General features: G+C 47.3%; 1 protein-coding gene across 1 annotated transcript in view; it reads right to left on the bottom strand.

Moving 5' to 3' along the window:
• Positions 1-15567, bottom strand: part of IGSF21 (immunoglobin superfamily member 21) — a 208755-nt gene that overhangs the window by 9324 nt on the left and 183864 nt on the right. The window contains exons 8-9 of the mRNA XM_070759725.1: positions 12795-12907; positions 12165-12636 (exon numbers count right to left, since the gene is read on the bottom strand). Coding sequence (XP_070615826.1) covers positions 12165-12636; positions 12795-12907 — 585 coding nt within the window. The remainder of the gene's footprint in view (positions 1-12164; positions 12637-12794; positions 12908-15567) is intronic.

Below are 15567 nucleotides of genomic sequence, written 5' to 3'. Positions count from 1 at the left end.
GTCCTGCCAAACAACATTGCTTAGTCGACGGGACCCGGAGAAGGCCAACTCTGTGGGACCTAACTGGTCGCTGGGATTCGTGCGGCAGAAGGCGGTCCCGGAGATATTCTGGTCCGGTGCCATGAAGGGCTTTATAGGTCATAACCAACACTTTGAATTGTGACCGGAAACTGATCGGCAACCAATGCAGACTGCGGAGTGTTGGTGTGACATGGGCATATTTAGGAAAGCCCATGATAGCTCTTGCAGCTGCATTCTGCACGATCTGAAGTTTCCGAGCACTTTTCAGAGGTAGCCCCATGTAGGGAGCGTTACAGTAGTCGAGCCTCGAGGTGATGAGGGCATGAGTGACTGTGAGCAGTGAGTCCCGGTCCAGATAGGGCCGCAACTGGTACACCTGGCAAACCTGGGCAAACGCCCCCCTCGCCACAGCTAAAAGATGTTTCTCTAATGTGAGCTGTGGATCGAGGAGGACGCCCAAGTTGCAGACCCTCTCTGAGGGGGTCAGTGATTCCCCCCCAGGGTAATGGACGGACAGATGGAATTGTCCTTGGGAGGCAAAACCCACAGCCCCTCCGTCTTATCAGGGTTGAGTTTGAGTCTGTTGACACCAATCCAGACTCCAACAGCCTCCAGGCACTGGCACATCACTTCCAGTGCTTTGCTGACTGGGCATGGGGTGGAGATGTAAACCTGAGTATCATCTGGGTATCATCGTACTGATGATACCTCACCCCATGCCCTTGGATGTTCTCACCCAGCGGTTTCATGTAGATTTTAAATAGCAGGGGGAGAGGACTGACCCCTGAGGCACCCCACAAGGGAGAAACCTAGAGATTGACCTCTGACCCCCCACTAACACCAACTGCAACTGACGGGAGAGGTAGGAGGAGAACCACTGAAGAACAGTGCCTCCGACTCCCAACCCCTCCAGCCGGCGCAGAAGGATACCATGGTCGATGGTATAAAAAGCCGCTGAGAGATCAAGAAGCACCATCCATCAGCACAACCAAAGCAGTTTCTGTGCTGTAGACGGGCCTGAATCCTGACTGCTGAGAGCCTACATAATCAGCTTCTTCCAAGGACCACTGGAGCGCCACCACCTTCTCAACAAACTTCCCCATAAAGGGAAGGTTGGAGACTGGACGATAGTTGTTAAGAATGGCTGGGTCCAGGGAAGGCTTCTTGAGGAGGGGGCGCACAAGTGCCTCCTTGTAGGGATCCGGAAAGGACCCCCTCCCCAAGGAAGCGTTGACAATCTCCTGGACCCAGCTCCGTGTCACCTCCCTGCTGGCCGAGACCAGGAGGGACACGGATGCAGTAAACAGGTGGCGGAACTCACAGCTCCAATGGCCTTGTCCACTTCATCAGGTGTCACCAGATCAAACTCTTCCCAGACAGATGGACAAGTATGGGCCCCAGTCACCTAGACTGACTCGTTGTCAGTCGACTTTGTTATCCAATTGGAGTCGAGGTCCGCTCGAATCCGGGCGATTTTATCAGCGAAAAACGTGTTAAAGTCCTGGGCACTACTCTGCAAGGGCTCACCAACTCCCCCCTGGTTAAGAAGGGAGCGGGTCACCCTAAACAGAGCGGCCAGGCGGGATTCCGCTGATGCAATCAAGGCAGCATGGTACGCGCATCTTGCCGCCTTGAGCACCACTTTGTAAGTCTTAATGTGAGCTCGGATTCGGACTTACTCTTCCTCCATCACTTCTCCAGACGTCTCTTCTGGCGTTTCAACTCCCGGAGCTCCTCGTTGAACCATGGAGCTCTACGGGATCCAGTGCCGCGGAGAGGTCGCAACGGCGCAATCTGGTCAAGAGTCTCCGCTGCAGCCTTGTTCCAGGCCTCAGCAAGAGACTCTGCCGAACTGTAGATGAGTGTATCTGGAATAACCCCAAGCGCCTTCTGAAAGCCCTCTGGGTCCATCAGGCGTCTGGGGCGGAACAACCTAATTGGTTCCGCCTCATTGCGGGGAAGGATTGGAGTCAGGAAGTCAAGCCGTAGCAGAAAATGGTCCGACCATGACAAAGGCAACACTTTTAAGCCCCTTAGTCTCAGACCATTACTCAATTGCTCAGAGAGGAATACCATGTCGAGTGCGTGTCCCCCCTCGTGAGTCGGACCCTGTACTACTTGAGTCAGGTCCATAGCCGTCATGGTGGCCATGAACTCCTGTGCCAGTCCAGAGGTTTCGCTGAGTGATGGCAGGTTAAAGTCCCCCAAGACAATAAGTCTGGGGAACCCCACCGCCAGCCCGGCTACCTCCTCGAGTAGCACAGGCAGGGCTGTTGACATGCAGCTGGGAGGCAGGTACATGAGAAACAAGCCCACCTGAACCCCTGTCCAACTTCACCAAGAGGGACTCGCAACCCGCAATCTTTGGAGCAACGAGTCTACGCAGGCAAAGGCTCTCCCTGGCTATAATAGCCACTCTTCCCCCCCTTCCCTGGGGTCGAGGCTGATGCCATATCTGAAACCCGGCTGGGAAAATTTCAGAGAGAGGAACTCCTCCCTCCGGGCCCAGCCAGGTTTCAGTTACACATGCCAGGTCGGCCTCCTCATCCAGGATCAAATCCCGGATGAGGAGAGCTTTATTTACCACTGACCTGGCATTGAGTAGCAGCAGCCTGAGCCCAGGGCCAGAATTACACTCATCACCAGTGCCCAGGGTTGTGCTCACGGAGCCAGAACCAGGGATCGTTATTAAGCAGCAATCCCTCATTCCCCTGGAACGGCTAGTTCCATGGCTCTCGCCATATAAACCCCCCAAAAGGCCAAGACCCAGGCATACACACACCAACCAGCTGGTCTTGGATTTTCTGGTGCTTCGGTGCACACACACATGCATGCACATGTATGTGTGTTCAGATTTGGGCACTCAGTGCCGAGTGCTGGTAACATGTTCCTTTCTCTGTTGTTGTATTCTTGGCTTGAAACAACTCTAACCAGTGAAAGGACCCAAGTGTGAAAAAGTGGAATGGAGGAGAGACAGAAAACATCCTTTAAAGAGGCTGAGAGAGAAAAAAGAGAGAAAAGGCAAAATAAGAAACTAGAATTTTCTAGCTCAGTGTTTCCCAATCTTGGCAACTTGAAGATATTTGGACTTCAACTCCCAGAATTCCCCAGCCAGCAAATGTTGGGAAACACTGCTCTGGTTCCATTGCCTTCAGAGAGGCTGGATTGCAATGTCCAGATGTCTGAGGTTGCATGTCTTGGAGGTTTTAAGAGTGGGCAACATCTCCATCCCCTTCTGAAATGCTGAGATTGCTTAACACGATGATTAAAATTGTAGTTTGGTTGGCTTCCAGACTGGGGGATGGGTGGACTTCAAGCCAGAAGAATCTTGGGATAATAATGGCAAAGCATTTGGGGTCTAATAGTGGTCAATGAAGGATCTGATGGAAGGTTGTAAGTGAGAATGAAACCTCTATTCATGGTTGAACGTAAAAGACCTAGATAGAGGTCACCTGACATGAACTCCCCAACACAACAGCCATCACAAGGCCCTCACCTGTGACACACACTTGCCCCATCACAAGACCTTCACTTGACACAAACTCATGCCTGACCTATCACAAGACCTTGACCTGATGTGACCTCTCCATCACAAGACCTACTGAGCACACGAAGCCCTTATAAGCAGAACAACACCAACATTGACGCCTCCTAAATTCTGCTGAAGGTGCTACCTATCCTGATAATCAAACATTTGGAGAACGAAACTCCACTCTCAGTCTTACACTAGAGCTACAGATATTGGACGCCATCACTTGGATAGAGGCGCCCTACTAATTCCATGTCTGAAGTGGCTGGATCTTTTTGGCATCTGAAGAGGAAGACACGTGTTATTCACACCTTACAGAACAGGACAAAGAAAGTCCATCTACACTTGGTCGATACAGAGCGGTGATGGCGAACCTTTTTTCCCTTGGGTGCCAAAAGTGCGCATGTATGCGCAATAGCACACATGTGCATGCCCACACTGATAATTCAATGCCCCCTTGCAGCCACTCCCCCTGCTGCCCTGTGCATGCATGCACATTTCCCCGTGAACCTCATTTTGGGCCTAGCAGGCCTCTGTGAAACCTCCAGCGGCTGGAAACGGCCCATTTCCAGACTTCCAGTGGGCCAACCGGCCCATTTTTCTTCCTCCCCAAGCTTCATAGGCTTTCATAAAGCCTGGAGAGAGCAAAAATAACCTCCCCAGCCCCCTAGAGGCCAAAAATGTCCTTCCAGAGCCCCCACGCAAACCCTGTACTTATTTGGCATCCAAAACAGGCCGTGTGGAGACTCCAGGTCGGGGAGGGGAGGTGTGGGCAGGGCCAGCTGAAAATCAGCTGGCCGGCACGCGCATGCACACTGGAGCTGAGTTGGGGCAACAGCTCACATGCCTGCAGATATGGCTCCATGTGCCACCTGTGATATGCGTGCCATAGGTTCACCATCACAAATATCTTGGTAGGTGAGTCAAGATTTATTTATTTATTTATTTATTTATTTATTTATTTATTTATTTATTTATTTATTTATTTATTTATTTATTTATTTATTTATTATTTAGATTTGTATGCCGCCCCTCTCCGCAGACTCGGGGCGGCTCACAACAAAGTGAAAAACAATTTACGACAAATCTAAATTACTGTTTAAAAATATTTTAAAAACCCCATTTTCTAAACAAACATACATCCAGACATACTATTCATAAATTGTATCTGCCCATGCCTGACGACAAAGGTGGAAGTTGGCAACTCCTGAGTTGCATTTTTTGGAAGAGAGCTCTATCCAAGGCCCTTAGCTTGGTGCGGTGATGGGTCTCGGCACTAAAAAAATCCCGAATTGGAAGAGTTGGCAGAATGGGTTGTTTGGGGAGACTATTTTTTTTCCAGCAGGAAGAATTTGCAGGACTGTAGCTGCTGTGTCAACACCAGGCTTCACTGGAGCTCTCTGTGGTGCTGAAACACCAGCTCCCCTGAGTACCCTTCACACCGAGGTAGAACTTAAAGAGTGGTTGCCAACAGTTCATTAGCACTGATTGCAAAAGGAAACATTTCTGATCAAAGGCTCATGGGCAGGATTAAGGTGAATGTAGCTTTCCTTCTACTCTGCTCTGCGGGTTCAATCTGTTTTCCTCAACCCCGATTCACTCAACCTCCTCCCAAAGAGTAAGGAATTGGATTACCTAAGTAGCATCCCTTTTCTACTGCCAAATGAGTCCCAGCATCCGGTGAGGTACCACAGAGTCGGCCTTCTCCAGGTCCCGTCAAATGGCAAATGTCGTTTGGTGGGGCCTAGGGAAAGAGCCTTCTCTGTGGGGGCCCCAGCCCTCTGGAATCAGCTCTCCCCAGAGATTCTCATTGCTCCCACCCTCCTTGCCTTCTGCAAGAGTCTTAAGACTCACTTATGGCGCCAGGCTTGGGGCGATTAGATCTCAGCCCCTGGCCAATGAATGGTATGGATAGTTGTTGTTTGAATGAGAATGATTGATTTTTAACATAAGTGGAGATTTTAGACTTGTTTCCTTAGTTTTAATTAATTGGATTTAGCCTATTATATTCTATTGCTTCTTTTATATATCTTTTATGTATCTTTCATGATACAGTTCTACAGAGGAATCTTTGAGTCTGTCATCTCCACCTCTATAAGTGTCTGATTTGTTCTGCAACCCAACAAAACCAACACAGACGTCAGAGGAGAATCAGAACGGCAGAAAAAACAATTGCTGCCAACCTGCCTTCCATTGAGGACCTGCATGCTGCAGCATCAAAAAGAGGACGGGGAAAATATTTACTGACCCCTCGCACCCTGGACATAAACTATTTCAACTCCTACCCTCAAAACGTCACTACAGAGCACTGCACACCAAGACAACGTTTCCCGAACACCATCACTCTGCTAAACAAAAAATTCCCTCAATCGTGTCATACTTTTTACTAAGTCTGCCTTTCTATTTCTACTAGTTTTTTCTCATCATTCCTATCATCCTTTTCCTCCACTTAGGACTGTATGACTGTAACTTGTTGCTTGTATACTTACAATTTATATTAATATTGATTGTTTCCTGATTGCTTATTTGACCCCTATGACACTCATTAAGTGTTGTACCTCATGATACTTGACAAATCTATATTTTCTTTTATGTACACCGAGAGCATCTGCACCAAAGACAAATTCCTTGTGTGTCCAATCATACTTGCCCAATAAAGAAGTCTACAGGTATATGTTGTAAGCTGCCCCAAGTCCTCAGAGAGGGGTGGCATATAAATGAATGAATGAATGAATGAATGAATAATTAAAAAAATAAATAAATATGGGCCTGTAGGTTCCACAATATTTACTAAGAAAATGATACATCCAAAACTTTATATTACTGACCGCCTTTAAACTACCATCCCTCTACTAAAAAGCAACTTCTTATGTTCTGAAGACCAATGAAGAAGGCCACTTGAAACCAAGAATATCTACACTGTAAAAACGTGAATCCTGAGATCTTCTTCTATCAGCAGCACACAGAACAGACTGTCTTGTTAGGAGTACCTTGCTTAGGATGGCATTTTTACCACCACCACCCCCATCCCCAAGGCATTTATTTGCCATGGAAGAGATCAATCATTGAAAACAATGCACCAGAAGGGCAAAAGTAATTGAGGAGAGATTTCAATAAAGCAAAACAGAAGAACAACAAAAAAAATATGGGATTTGCAGAGGGGAGGAAAGGAACTTTCCTAGCTCAGGGCATAGCATCCTACAATTCTTAAAAAAAAATCTGTGTTTGGTGGAAAGTTTTTTTTTAAAGCTCCAAGATGGCTTCAATCAAGTCAGATTTCAGGGTTGACGTGCTGATTCAACAGCAGCACTACCGTAGCAATGTGCAGATTTGTTTGCAGATTTACTGAAAGATGATTGAACTGAGTTCAAACTTACTTGGGTCTAGTGGTCTAAAATGTGTTTAGACGAATTCAGATCGATTCTGGATCAGTCCTGTCTGGTTTCAATGCAGACAGACTTTTTTTAAAAAATACACCCAATCCCACTTAATGATCTGAATCCTTCATCGGCAATCCATTCAACTCAACGTAGTCGATATTGATTCCTCTCCAAGATTGGCAGGGATCCATGAGTAGAATAACAGAATAGCAGAGTTAGAAGGGACCTTGGAAGTCTTCTAATCCAACTCCCTGCTCAGGCAGGAAAACCTACACCATTTCAAATAAATTGTTCTCCAAACTCTTCTTTAAAACTTCCAGTGTTGGAGCATTCACAACTTCTAGAGGCAAGCTGTTTCACTGGTTAATTGTTCTAACTGTCAGGAAATTTCTCCTTAGTTCTCAGTTGGATCTCTCCTTGTTTAGTTTCCACCCACTGCTTTTTGTCCTACCATCATGTGCTTTGGAGAGTAGCTTGACTCCTTCTTCTTTGGAGCAACCCCTGAGATATTGGAAGACTGCTATCACATCTCCCCTGGTCCTTGTTTTCATTAAACTAGCCATGCCCAGTTCCTGCAACCGTTCTTCATATGTTTTAGCCTCCAGTCCCCTCATATTGTTGTTATGAGCCGCCCTGAGTCTCTGGAGAGGGGTGGCATACAAATCTAATAAATAAAATAAATAAAATAAATCATCTTGGTTGCTCTTCTCTGCACTCTTTCTAGAGTGTCAACATCTTTTTTAATATTATTTTTGCCTTATGCATTATAACCTCTAAATTATATTAAGAACAGAGTTGGAAGGGACCTTGGAGGTCTTCTAGTCCAACCCCCTGCTTAGTCAGGAAACCCTGCACCACTTCAGACAAATAGTTCTCCAACCTCTTCATACAAACTTCCAGTGTTGGAGCATTCACAACTTCTGGAGGCAACTTCTGTTCCACTGATTAATTGTTCTGACTGTCAGGAAATTTCTCCTTAGTTCTAAGGTGCTTCTCTCCTTGTTTAGTTTCCACCCATTGCTTCTTGTTCTACCCTCAGGTGCTTTGGAGAATAACTTGACTCCCTCTTCTTTGGGGCAACCCCTGAGATATTGGAAGGCTGCTATCATGTCTCCCCTGGTCCTTCTTTTCATTAAACTAGCCATGCCCAGTTCCTGCAACCGTTCTTCCTATGTTTTAGCCTCCAGTCCCCTCATCATCTTGGTTGCTCTTTTCTGCACCCTTTCTAGAGTCTCCACATGTAATACACTTCACAAGTGTTACTGTGACACTTTCTTTTTTTGGCCTTGTTTTCTTGTTACATGTGTTTATCTTATTGTTATTTTGTGTTCTTAAGTATGTTTGTAAAACTTTTGAAAACTTCCAGTAAAAATTATTTTAAAAAATAGAGTTTCCACTTCTTTTTTTATATTATGTATTTTATATTATTTTTGCCTTAGGCATTAAAAACATCTCAATTATATTAACAACAGAGTTGGAAGGGACCTTGGAGGTCTTCTAGTCCAACCCCTTGCTAACTGAGGAAACCCTACACCACTTCAGACAGATGGTTATCCAACATCCGCTTTAAAACTTCAAGTGTTAGAGCATTCACAACTTCTGGAGGCAACTTCTGTTCCATTCATCAGTTGTTCTAACTGTCAGGAAATTTTAGTTCTAAGTTGCTTCTCTCCTTGATTAGTCCATTCTTTGCTTCTTGTCCTGCTTTCAGGGACTTTGGAAAATAGGTGGACCCCCCTCTTCTCTGGGGCAGCCCCTGGAAGAGTGCCATCCTTTCTCCCCTGGTCCTTCTCTTCACTAGACCAGCCATGCCCAGTTCCTGCAACCGTTCTTCGTATGCTTTAGCCTCCAGAATCATCTTTGTGGTTCTTCTCTGCACTTTTTTTAGAGTCTCCACATCCATGGTGGATTGCTACGGGTTCACCTTGGATCAGGCAAACCAAAAGCAGCGGGGGCAGGAGGACGTCTCTGCGCATGCACACAAGCGCCATGCGCACGGCCACGGCCCTCTGGAATCAACTCCCCCCAGATATTAGAACCACCCCCACCCTCCTTGCCCTTCGTCAGTTACTGAAGACCCACCTATGTCGCTAGGCATGGGGTAACTGAGACACCCCTGGGCCCAGATAGCTTATGTATGGTATGATTGTGTTGTGTGGTTTTAATGAAGGGTTTTTAGATGTCTTTTTATTATTGGATTTGTTACATTGCTGTAATTGTTGTGAGCCGCTCCGAGTCTCCGGAGAGGGGCGGCATACAAATCTAATAAATTATTATTATTAATTATTAGTGAGAGAATGTGTAAACCCACTACTGCTCCACATCCTTTTTGCAATTGTGGCGACCAAAACTGGATGCAGTGTATCCCAAGTGCAGCACGGCCAAGGCCTTACCAAGGCACAGAGCAGGGATGGCGAACCTATGGCACAGGTGCCGTTGCCCTAGCTCAGCTCCAACGTGTGTGTGCATGCTGGCCAGCTGATTTTTGTCTCACACAGAGGCTCCGGGGGGGGGGGGGATTTTTGGCTTCCAGAGAGCCTCCGGGGGATGGGGGAGGGCGTTTTTACCCTTCCCCAGCTCCAGGGAAGCCTTTGGAGCCTGGGAAGGGTGAAACAGGAGCCTACTAGGCCCACCAGAAGTTGGGAAACAGGCCATTTTTGGCCTCCAGAGGGCCTCCAAGGGGGAGGGAAGCTGTTTTCGCCCTCCCCAGGCATTGAATTATGGGTATGGGCACTTGCGCATGCACGATAGCGCACCCCCATACTCCTTCGGCACCCAAGGGAAAAAAAAGGTTTCCCATCACTGGCATAGAGGCTCAGTCGATTCTAAACGCGCGAGTCGAGGGTTACTTTCTTCCAAGCGAGCCATCGTTTTGACCGAAGCTGCTATTATTCTGGATATGTAAGATTTATGTCTCCCTCAGCCAAAGGCAGTTTTTCCACTGGGGGATTAACATAAGAGGTATTTTGTCTTTAATATGTAAATGCCGGGTTTGACAGAGACAGAGGAGCCCCTTATAAAGACGAAACTCAATGAAGCGTTTGATCAGGGTACCCATCCCCGGATTAGCGCCTTAAAGAACATCAGGTAATCTCCCCCCCCCCCCCAAGCTGGGGCTAAGAGAAAGGAGGGCCAAGGTAGGAGCGGGATCAAGAAAAGGATGTTTTAATCACTCCTCTAAAGTGATTAAAGGACTCCTTTTGATGGATATTTCGTCCCCTTTCCCCACGCGCGCAAGAGAGGATGAATCCCACAAAGACAGCAAGGCCGATCAATGGCGAAGAGCTTAGGCACTCCTGCTGTAAATACGACTCACAACGGATTGCAAAGGGGCAACGGCTCCATCCATCCATCCATCCCCACCTCCCTTCTCCAACCGTCCGGGCAAAGCCGCCATCAGGCTTGGCAGCCGGAGATAAACTTCTGAATAAACCCAACACCCTCCCCCCACCCCGTCATATCTCCGTGTCCTGAGTTGACACTCAAATCCTTTTGAAGGTGATGTGTTCAAACGCTGCTGCTTTCCAGTGGGGGAAAGAGGCGGGGTGGGGATAAAATAAAATAAAAGGACACGGAAGGAAGGATGCTAAAGCCACCGGCTGCTTCTCTGCAGCCAGGGAAGCAGCAAATTAGGCAGAGCTGTCCAGGTACACTCCTCCCGTTGGTTCCTGGGTGGATGGGTAGAAGAGGAAGGACAGGTGGAAAAGGATGCTTCCTCGCTTTCTTTTTATTGCTTCGGATTTCGTGCCTGCCAAGCTTCATTAGCTCGGAAGGCTCTCACCGCCAGCGAGAATAAAAGGCGAGAGAAATTCGGCTCCTTTTCACAGGCTGCCTTTTTTTAAAAAATAAAAAATAAAAGGGGGTCCTAGGATTAATGAGCCAGCCAGAAAGGTAGAACAAAACGGAGAGGAGAATAAATATATAGGAATGAAGAGTGAGATTTTTTTTTTTTTTTTAAAGAGAGATCTTGGTTGGCAAGGGATATCAGAATTATCTTCCTGTTCCTGTGAATGGCACCAGGAACCCATTAAATTTAATGAAAGGGCGAGCAGGCAGGGATGGATCTCGAGTGCAAGCTGAAATTTTGTCTGAAGCAGGAAGAGAAGGAAATGGGAGAGAAGAGAAAGGGGGTGGAAGCCCCTTTTGGGGGTTGGAGGGGGGCTTTCATTCCTGGTGGGATGCATTTGCTTCTTTCTCTGGTTCAGGAGACCCTTCCCACCACTACTTCTGTACAGGACGAGAGGTAATCTTTTCCTAGCTGGTGTGGAGTAAGAGGAGGAGCAAGACAGTAGTTGGATCAAGTTTTAATCTTACCAAAGTTGGATATTCCTAATCTGGACTTTTGTGGGCTTCTGGGAGTTGAAGCCTTCAAGTCTTAAAGCTGCCAACTAGGTTGGACACCCTGATCTAGACCTTGATCCAACTACAAGTCTTAAGGCCCACAAATGTCTAGATCAGGAGTGTCCAACCTTGGTAACAGTAAGACTCGTGGACTTCAACTCCCAGAGCTGAGACTCTATGTCGGCCAAGGAATTCTGGGAGTGAAAGTCCACACATTTTAAAGTTAGATACCCCTGATTTAGATAGTGAGAGATGACCCCTGAGGTCTCTTGAAAAGAATAACTCCTTCTCTAAAGATCCTAGATCAGGTTGATGGCAAACCTATGGCATGTCTGCTGGCACGAGCCGTTGCCCAGCTCAGTTCCAACATGCATGTGTGTGCCGGTCAGCTGATTTTTTGGCCCATACAGGTTCTGGGAGGATGTTTTTGGCTTCCAGAGAGCCTCCAGGGGATGGGGAAAGGCGTTTTTGCCCTCTACCACCTCCATGGAAGCCTCTGGAGCCTGGGGAGGGCAAAACACGAGCCTACTGGGCCAACCAAAAGTTGGGAAACAGGCTGTTTCTGGCCTCCAGAGGACCTCCGGGGGGGGGGGGGGGGGAGAAGCTGTTTTTGCCATCCCCAGGCATCCATCCCCAGGCATTGAATTATGGGTGTGGGCATTCATACATGCGCGATAACATGTGTTCCATGCTCTTTTGGCACCTGAGGAAAAAATGATTTGCCAGCACTGTCCTAGATCTTCTCGAATTCTTCCTAAAGCCACCTAAGAAGCAACCCTGAAAAAGATGCAGGGAGCCCATGTCCTGATGCCCAAAGGATTTGGGATGGGCCTGATTATTTCTGCAGACCCCTTCCCCGTCTCCCACCCAGGAAGCACCTTCTGGGCTCTTACCTAGAGTCACTTCGGACTGCATGGGCATAGAGAGGGCATCGTGCTTGACCTCGCAACTAAAGAGTGCGTCATTGTCTATCTGAGGGTTAAGGGTCCACATAAGCATGGCCCGCACCTCCACGGTGCCGTCGCTGATGGGGATGTGGGCGTGGTGGAAGAAATACGTGGGATCGGCGTTCTGGATCCACCGTGGGAACTCCCGGCTCACGACAGTCTCGGGGATAGTCTCCGTGGTGGGGCTGAGTAAGAGTCCCCGGTCGGGCGTGAGGCCGTGGAAGGGGTCCTCGGTGTAGAGCCTCCCGCCCCGGTCCTCCACGTTCAGCAGCGAGAGGGACCGCTGCATCTTGGTGTCGTCCAAGTCCCGATGGAAGAGATTCCGGGCAGCTCGGCTGTCCTGCAGCCCGGCGGGGTTGACCGGCGGCTCCGACAGAGCGATACCCTGTATCAATTCTCCATCCCTTTTAAAGTAAACCTGGAGGGGGAAAATATCAAGAGATTAAAAGGCTCTTCCTTCCTAACCGATAATTTTATGCAGTAATTACTTACTTAATTAACCCGTTCCTCTCCTTAATATTTCTTCCCTGACACTTGCTCTCTTCATCTCTGCAAACGTCTGAAATAAGGATTTACCCATCTAGCATCTGCTTCTCCTTCACTTGAATCTGTACCCATAGAAACGTCCTGTGGTTGGTCTCCTACCACTCGCCCTACCACTAATTCATAACCACGTTCCGAATCAGAATCTGAAAAATCCCCACACTGAACAGGAGCATACACAACACAATGGACAAATCAGAAGTTCGGAAAACGCACTTCTGGTTTAGCATTGTGGTGTTTCTTGTATTATGGAGGATTCAGGGAAGCTTCCTGAAGCCCCAGAGTACAAAAAACAGCACAACGGCAAACTGGAAGTGCGTTTCCCTGAACTTCCAGTTTGCCTGTTGGGGCATTTTTTTCACCTACTGGGGATTCGGAAAGGCCTAAGCGCATGTGAGGTTGGGGCAGGGGCAGCACAGGAGGGGTGCACATGAGTGGGATGGGAGGGAAGGGTGTAGGCATGTGGATGCATGCTAGCATGTGCACACACACACACACAAACACATATACCCCCTTTGGCACGCAAACCAAAAAAGGTTTGCCATCCCTGGTGTAGGGTCTCTTGCTTAGGCAAGGGGGGGTTGGATTAGATGACCGGCAAGGTCCCTTCCAACTCTGTCAACCTGTGTCTGTATCTCTGAACGTGGGAAGCCAGCAGCACCCACCTACCCACTCAAATCCTATTCAGGGAAACCCAGTGCGGAGATGTCTACGCCGACGAGATTGCGGGCACGCCACAGGGGGTCATATTTGTGTAGCTGGAGCAGCCGATGCCTGTTTAAGTCCTTTTCGAACGTCTCTCTGAACAAAAGATTGCCTTGCATTGCCCCCCGCTTTTCACCCCCCCTCCCAATTCCTCTTTTCAAGCTTCTGATGTAATGAAACAGCCTCCGGATTGTTTGCAGATAAATGAGGGGTGTTTTATTTCTTTTTTCGTTGCCAGGTAAAGCAATAGAAGCAGCCGCAGAAATCTTTGTTCCTTGCTCTTCCCTCTCTTTGAAATTTCTCCCTCCCCCATCCAAATGTAGATGTTTCCAACTTCCGAATTAATCAGCAGGAATTATGATCAGGATGCTTGGATGCCGAGGCTTCCCCCATCGCTCCCCCACTGTTCACAACCTCTCGTCTGTTTGTATAAAAACGATCCATCAGGACGAACATGATTTAAAACGGAGCGGGGAGGTGGAAGGAAAGCAAACTGCGACAAGTCTGTAGAGATTCTCAGTCATCCAGGTCATGGCTGTCCCAAAGGTGTTTTTGCAGGAAACAACTTGATTGTCTTCTTTGTGTTTTTCTTTTGAAGACGTTTCGCTTCTCCTCCAAGAGGCTTCTTCAGTTCTGGCAAGATAGGATTTATATTCCTTCAAGGCAGCTGGTCATTGGGAGTCGTTGAGGCCACTTGCAAGTTTATCGGTGTCCTCGGGAGTCACCTGAGTGGTGCACATGGTTCCATTTTCCCTTTCTGGAAATCCCTCCCCATTCACACACCATTCCAAGGGTGCTCATCCCAAATTGTAGAGGTCAAAGTCTGTTGAGATTCTCAGTCATCCAGGTCATGGTTCTGCCTCATGGCTTAGGTCCAGATTATGTACGGGACTATCTTCTGCCACACATGTCCCAGCGACTGATTAGGTCGCACCAAGTTGACTTCCTCCGGGTCCCGCCAGCTAAGCTATGTTGGCTGGCAGAACCATGGAAAGGGCCTTCTCGGTTGCAGCCCCAGCTCTCTGGAACCAACTCCACCCAGAGATTCATACTGTCCTCACTCTCCTCGCCTTCTGAAAGGCATTGAAAACACACTTATGCCAGCAGGCCTGGAGCCAGGAGCAATAGTTCCGCTTTGGCCAGTAGCATGAATGAGGGATGACTGAATGTTATTTACACTGGGTTTATTTTTTACTCGTTTTTATTCTATGTATTGGATTATTTTTAATATTTGTTACTATTTTATTGCTGTAAACTGCCCTGAGTCCACTAGGAGAAAGTATAAGTTCGAAAAATATAAATATATATAAATATAGTTGTTCCAAAGGTGCTTTTTCAAGAGTATCAATTCTTCCATTCTCCAACATCATCCTGACAGAGATGAAGAAGCTTCTCGGATGAGAAGTGAAATGTTTTCAAAAGAAAAAAACAAAAACCAAGTCCAGTTGCCTCCTGAAATAAAAATGAAAGCACCTTTGGGACCAACTATGAGAAAGAAACTCCAGAAAGAATAAAATATATCCTCTCCAAGGCTGTGCAGAAAAAAGGATGTTGTAAAATGACAATACCATTTAATAAAATAGTCCTTGACTTATGACTTGTTTGTTTACAGTGAAATTGCAGCGGCACTAAAAAAAAAGTGATTTATTTATTTATTTATTAGATTTACGACTACTCCTCCACTTTATGACCCGCGATCAAAATTTGGGTGCTTGGCAACTGGCACACCTCTATGAGTTTTTAAGTGAAGCCGTTCCCATTGTGGTTGGTCACTGAGGAATCACTTGTCTCCAGGTGGATGATAACTGAATTGGGAGTCTTTTTTTAGAAAACAAAAATCTCCAGATGGGAAGATAGGGTGTCTATTCTTTATGGATGCTCCATGCAATTACAGTGGTACCTCTGCTTACGAACTTAATTCGTTCCGTGACCAGGTTCTTAAGTAGAAACGTTCTTAAGTAGAAGCAATTTTTCTCGTAGGAATCAATGTAAAAGCAAATAATGCGTGCAAACCCATTAGGAAAGGAATAAAAGCTCGGAATTTGGTGGGAGGAGGAGGAAGAAGAAGAAGAGGAGGAGAAGCTTCCTGAAGCCCTAGAGT

Source organism: Erythrolamprus reginae, chromosome 8, assembly GCF_031021105.1.
Source record: "Erythrolamprus reginae isolate rEryReg1 chromosome 8, rEryReg1.hap1, whole genome shotgun sequence".
In the NCBI taxonomy this organism is placed as follows: domain Eukaryota; kingdom Metazoa; phylum Chordata; class Lepidosauria; order Squamata; family Dipsadidae; genus Erythrolamprus; species Erythrolamprus reginae.
Note: the sequence above shows the minus strand (reverse complement) of the source record. Positions and strands in the feature narration are given on the sequence as shown.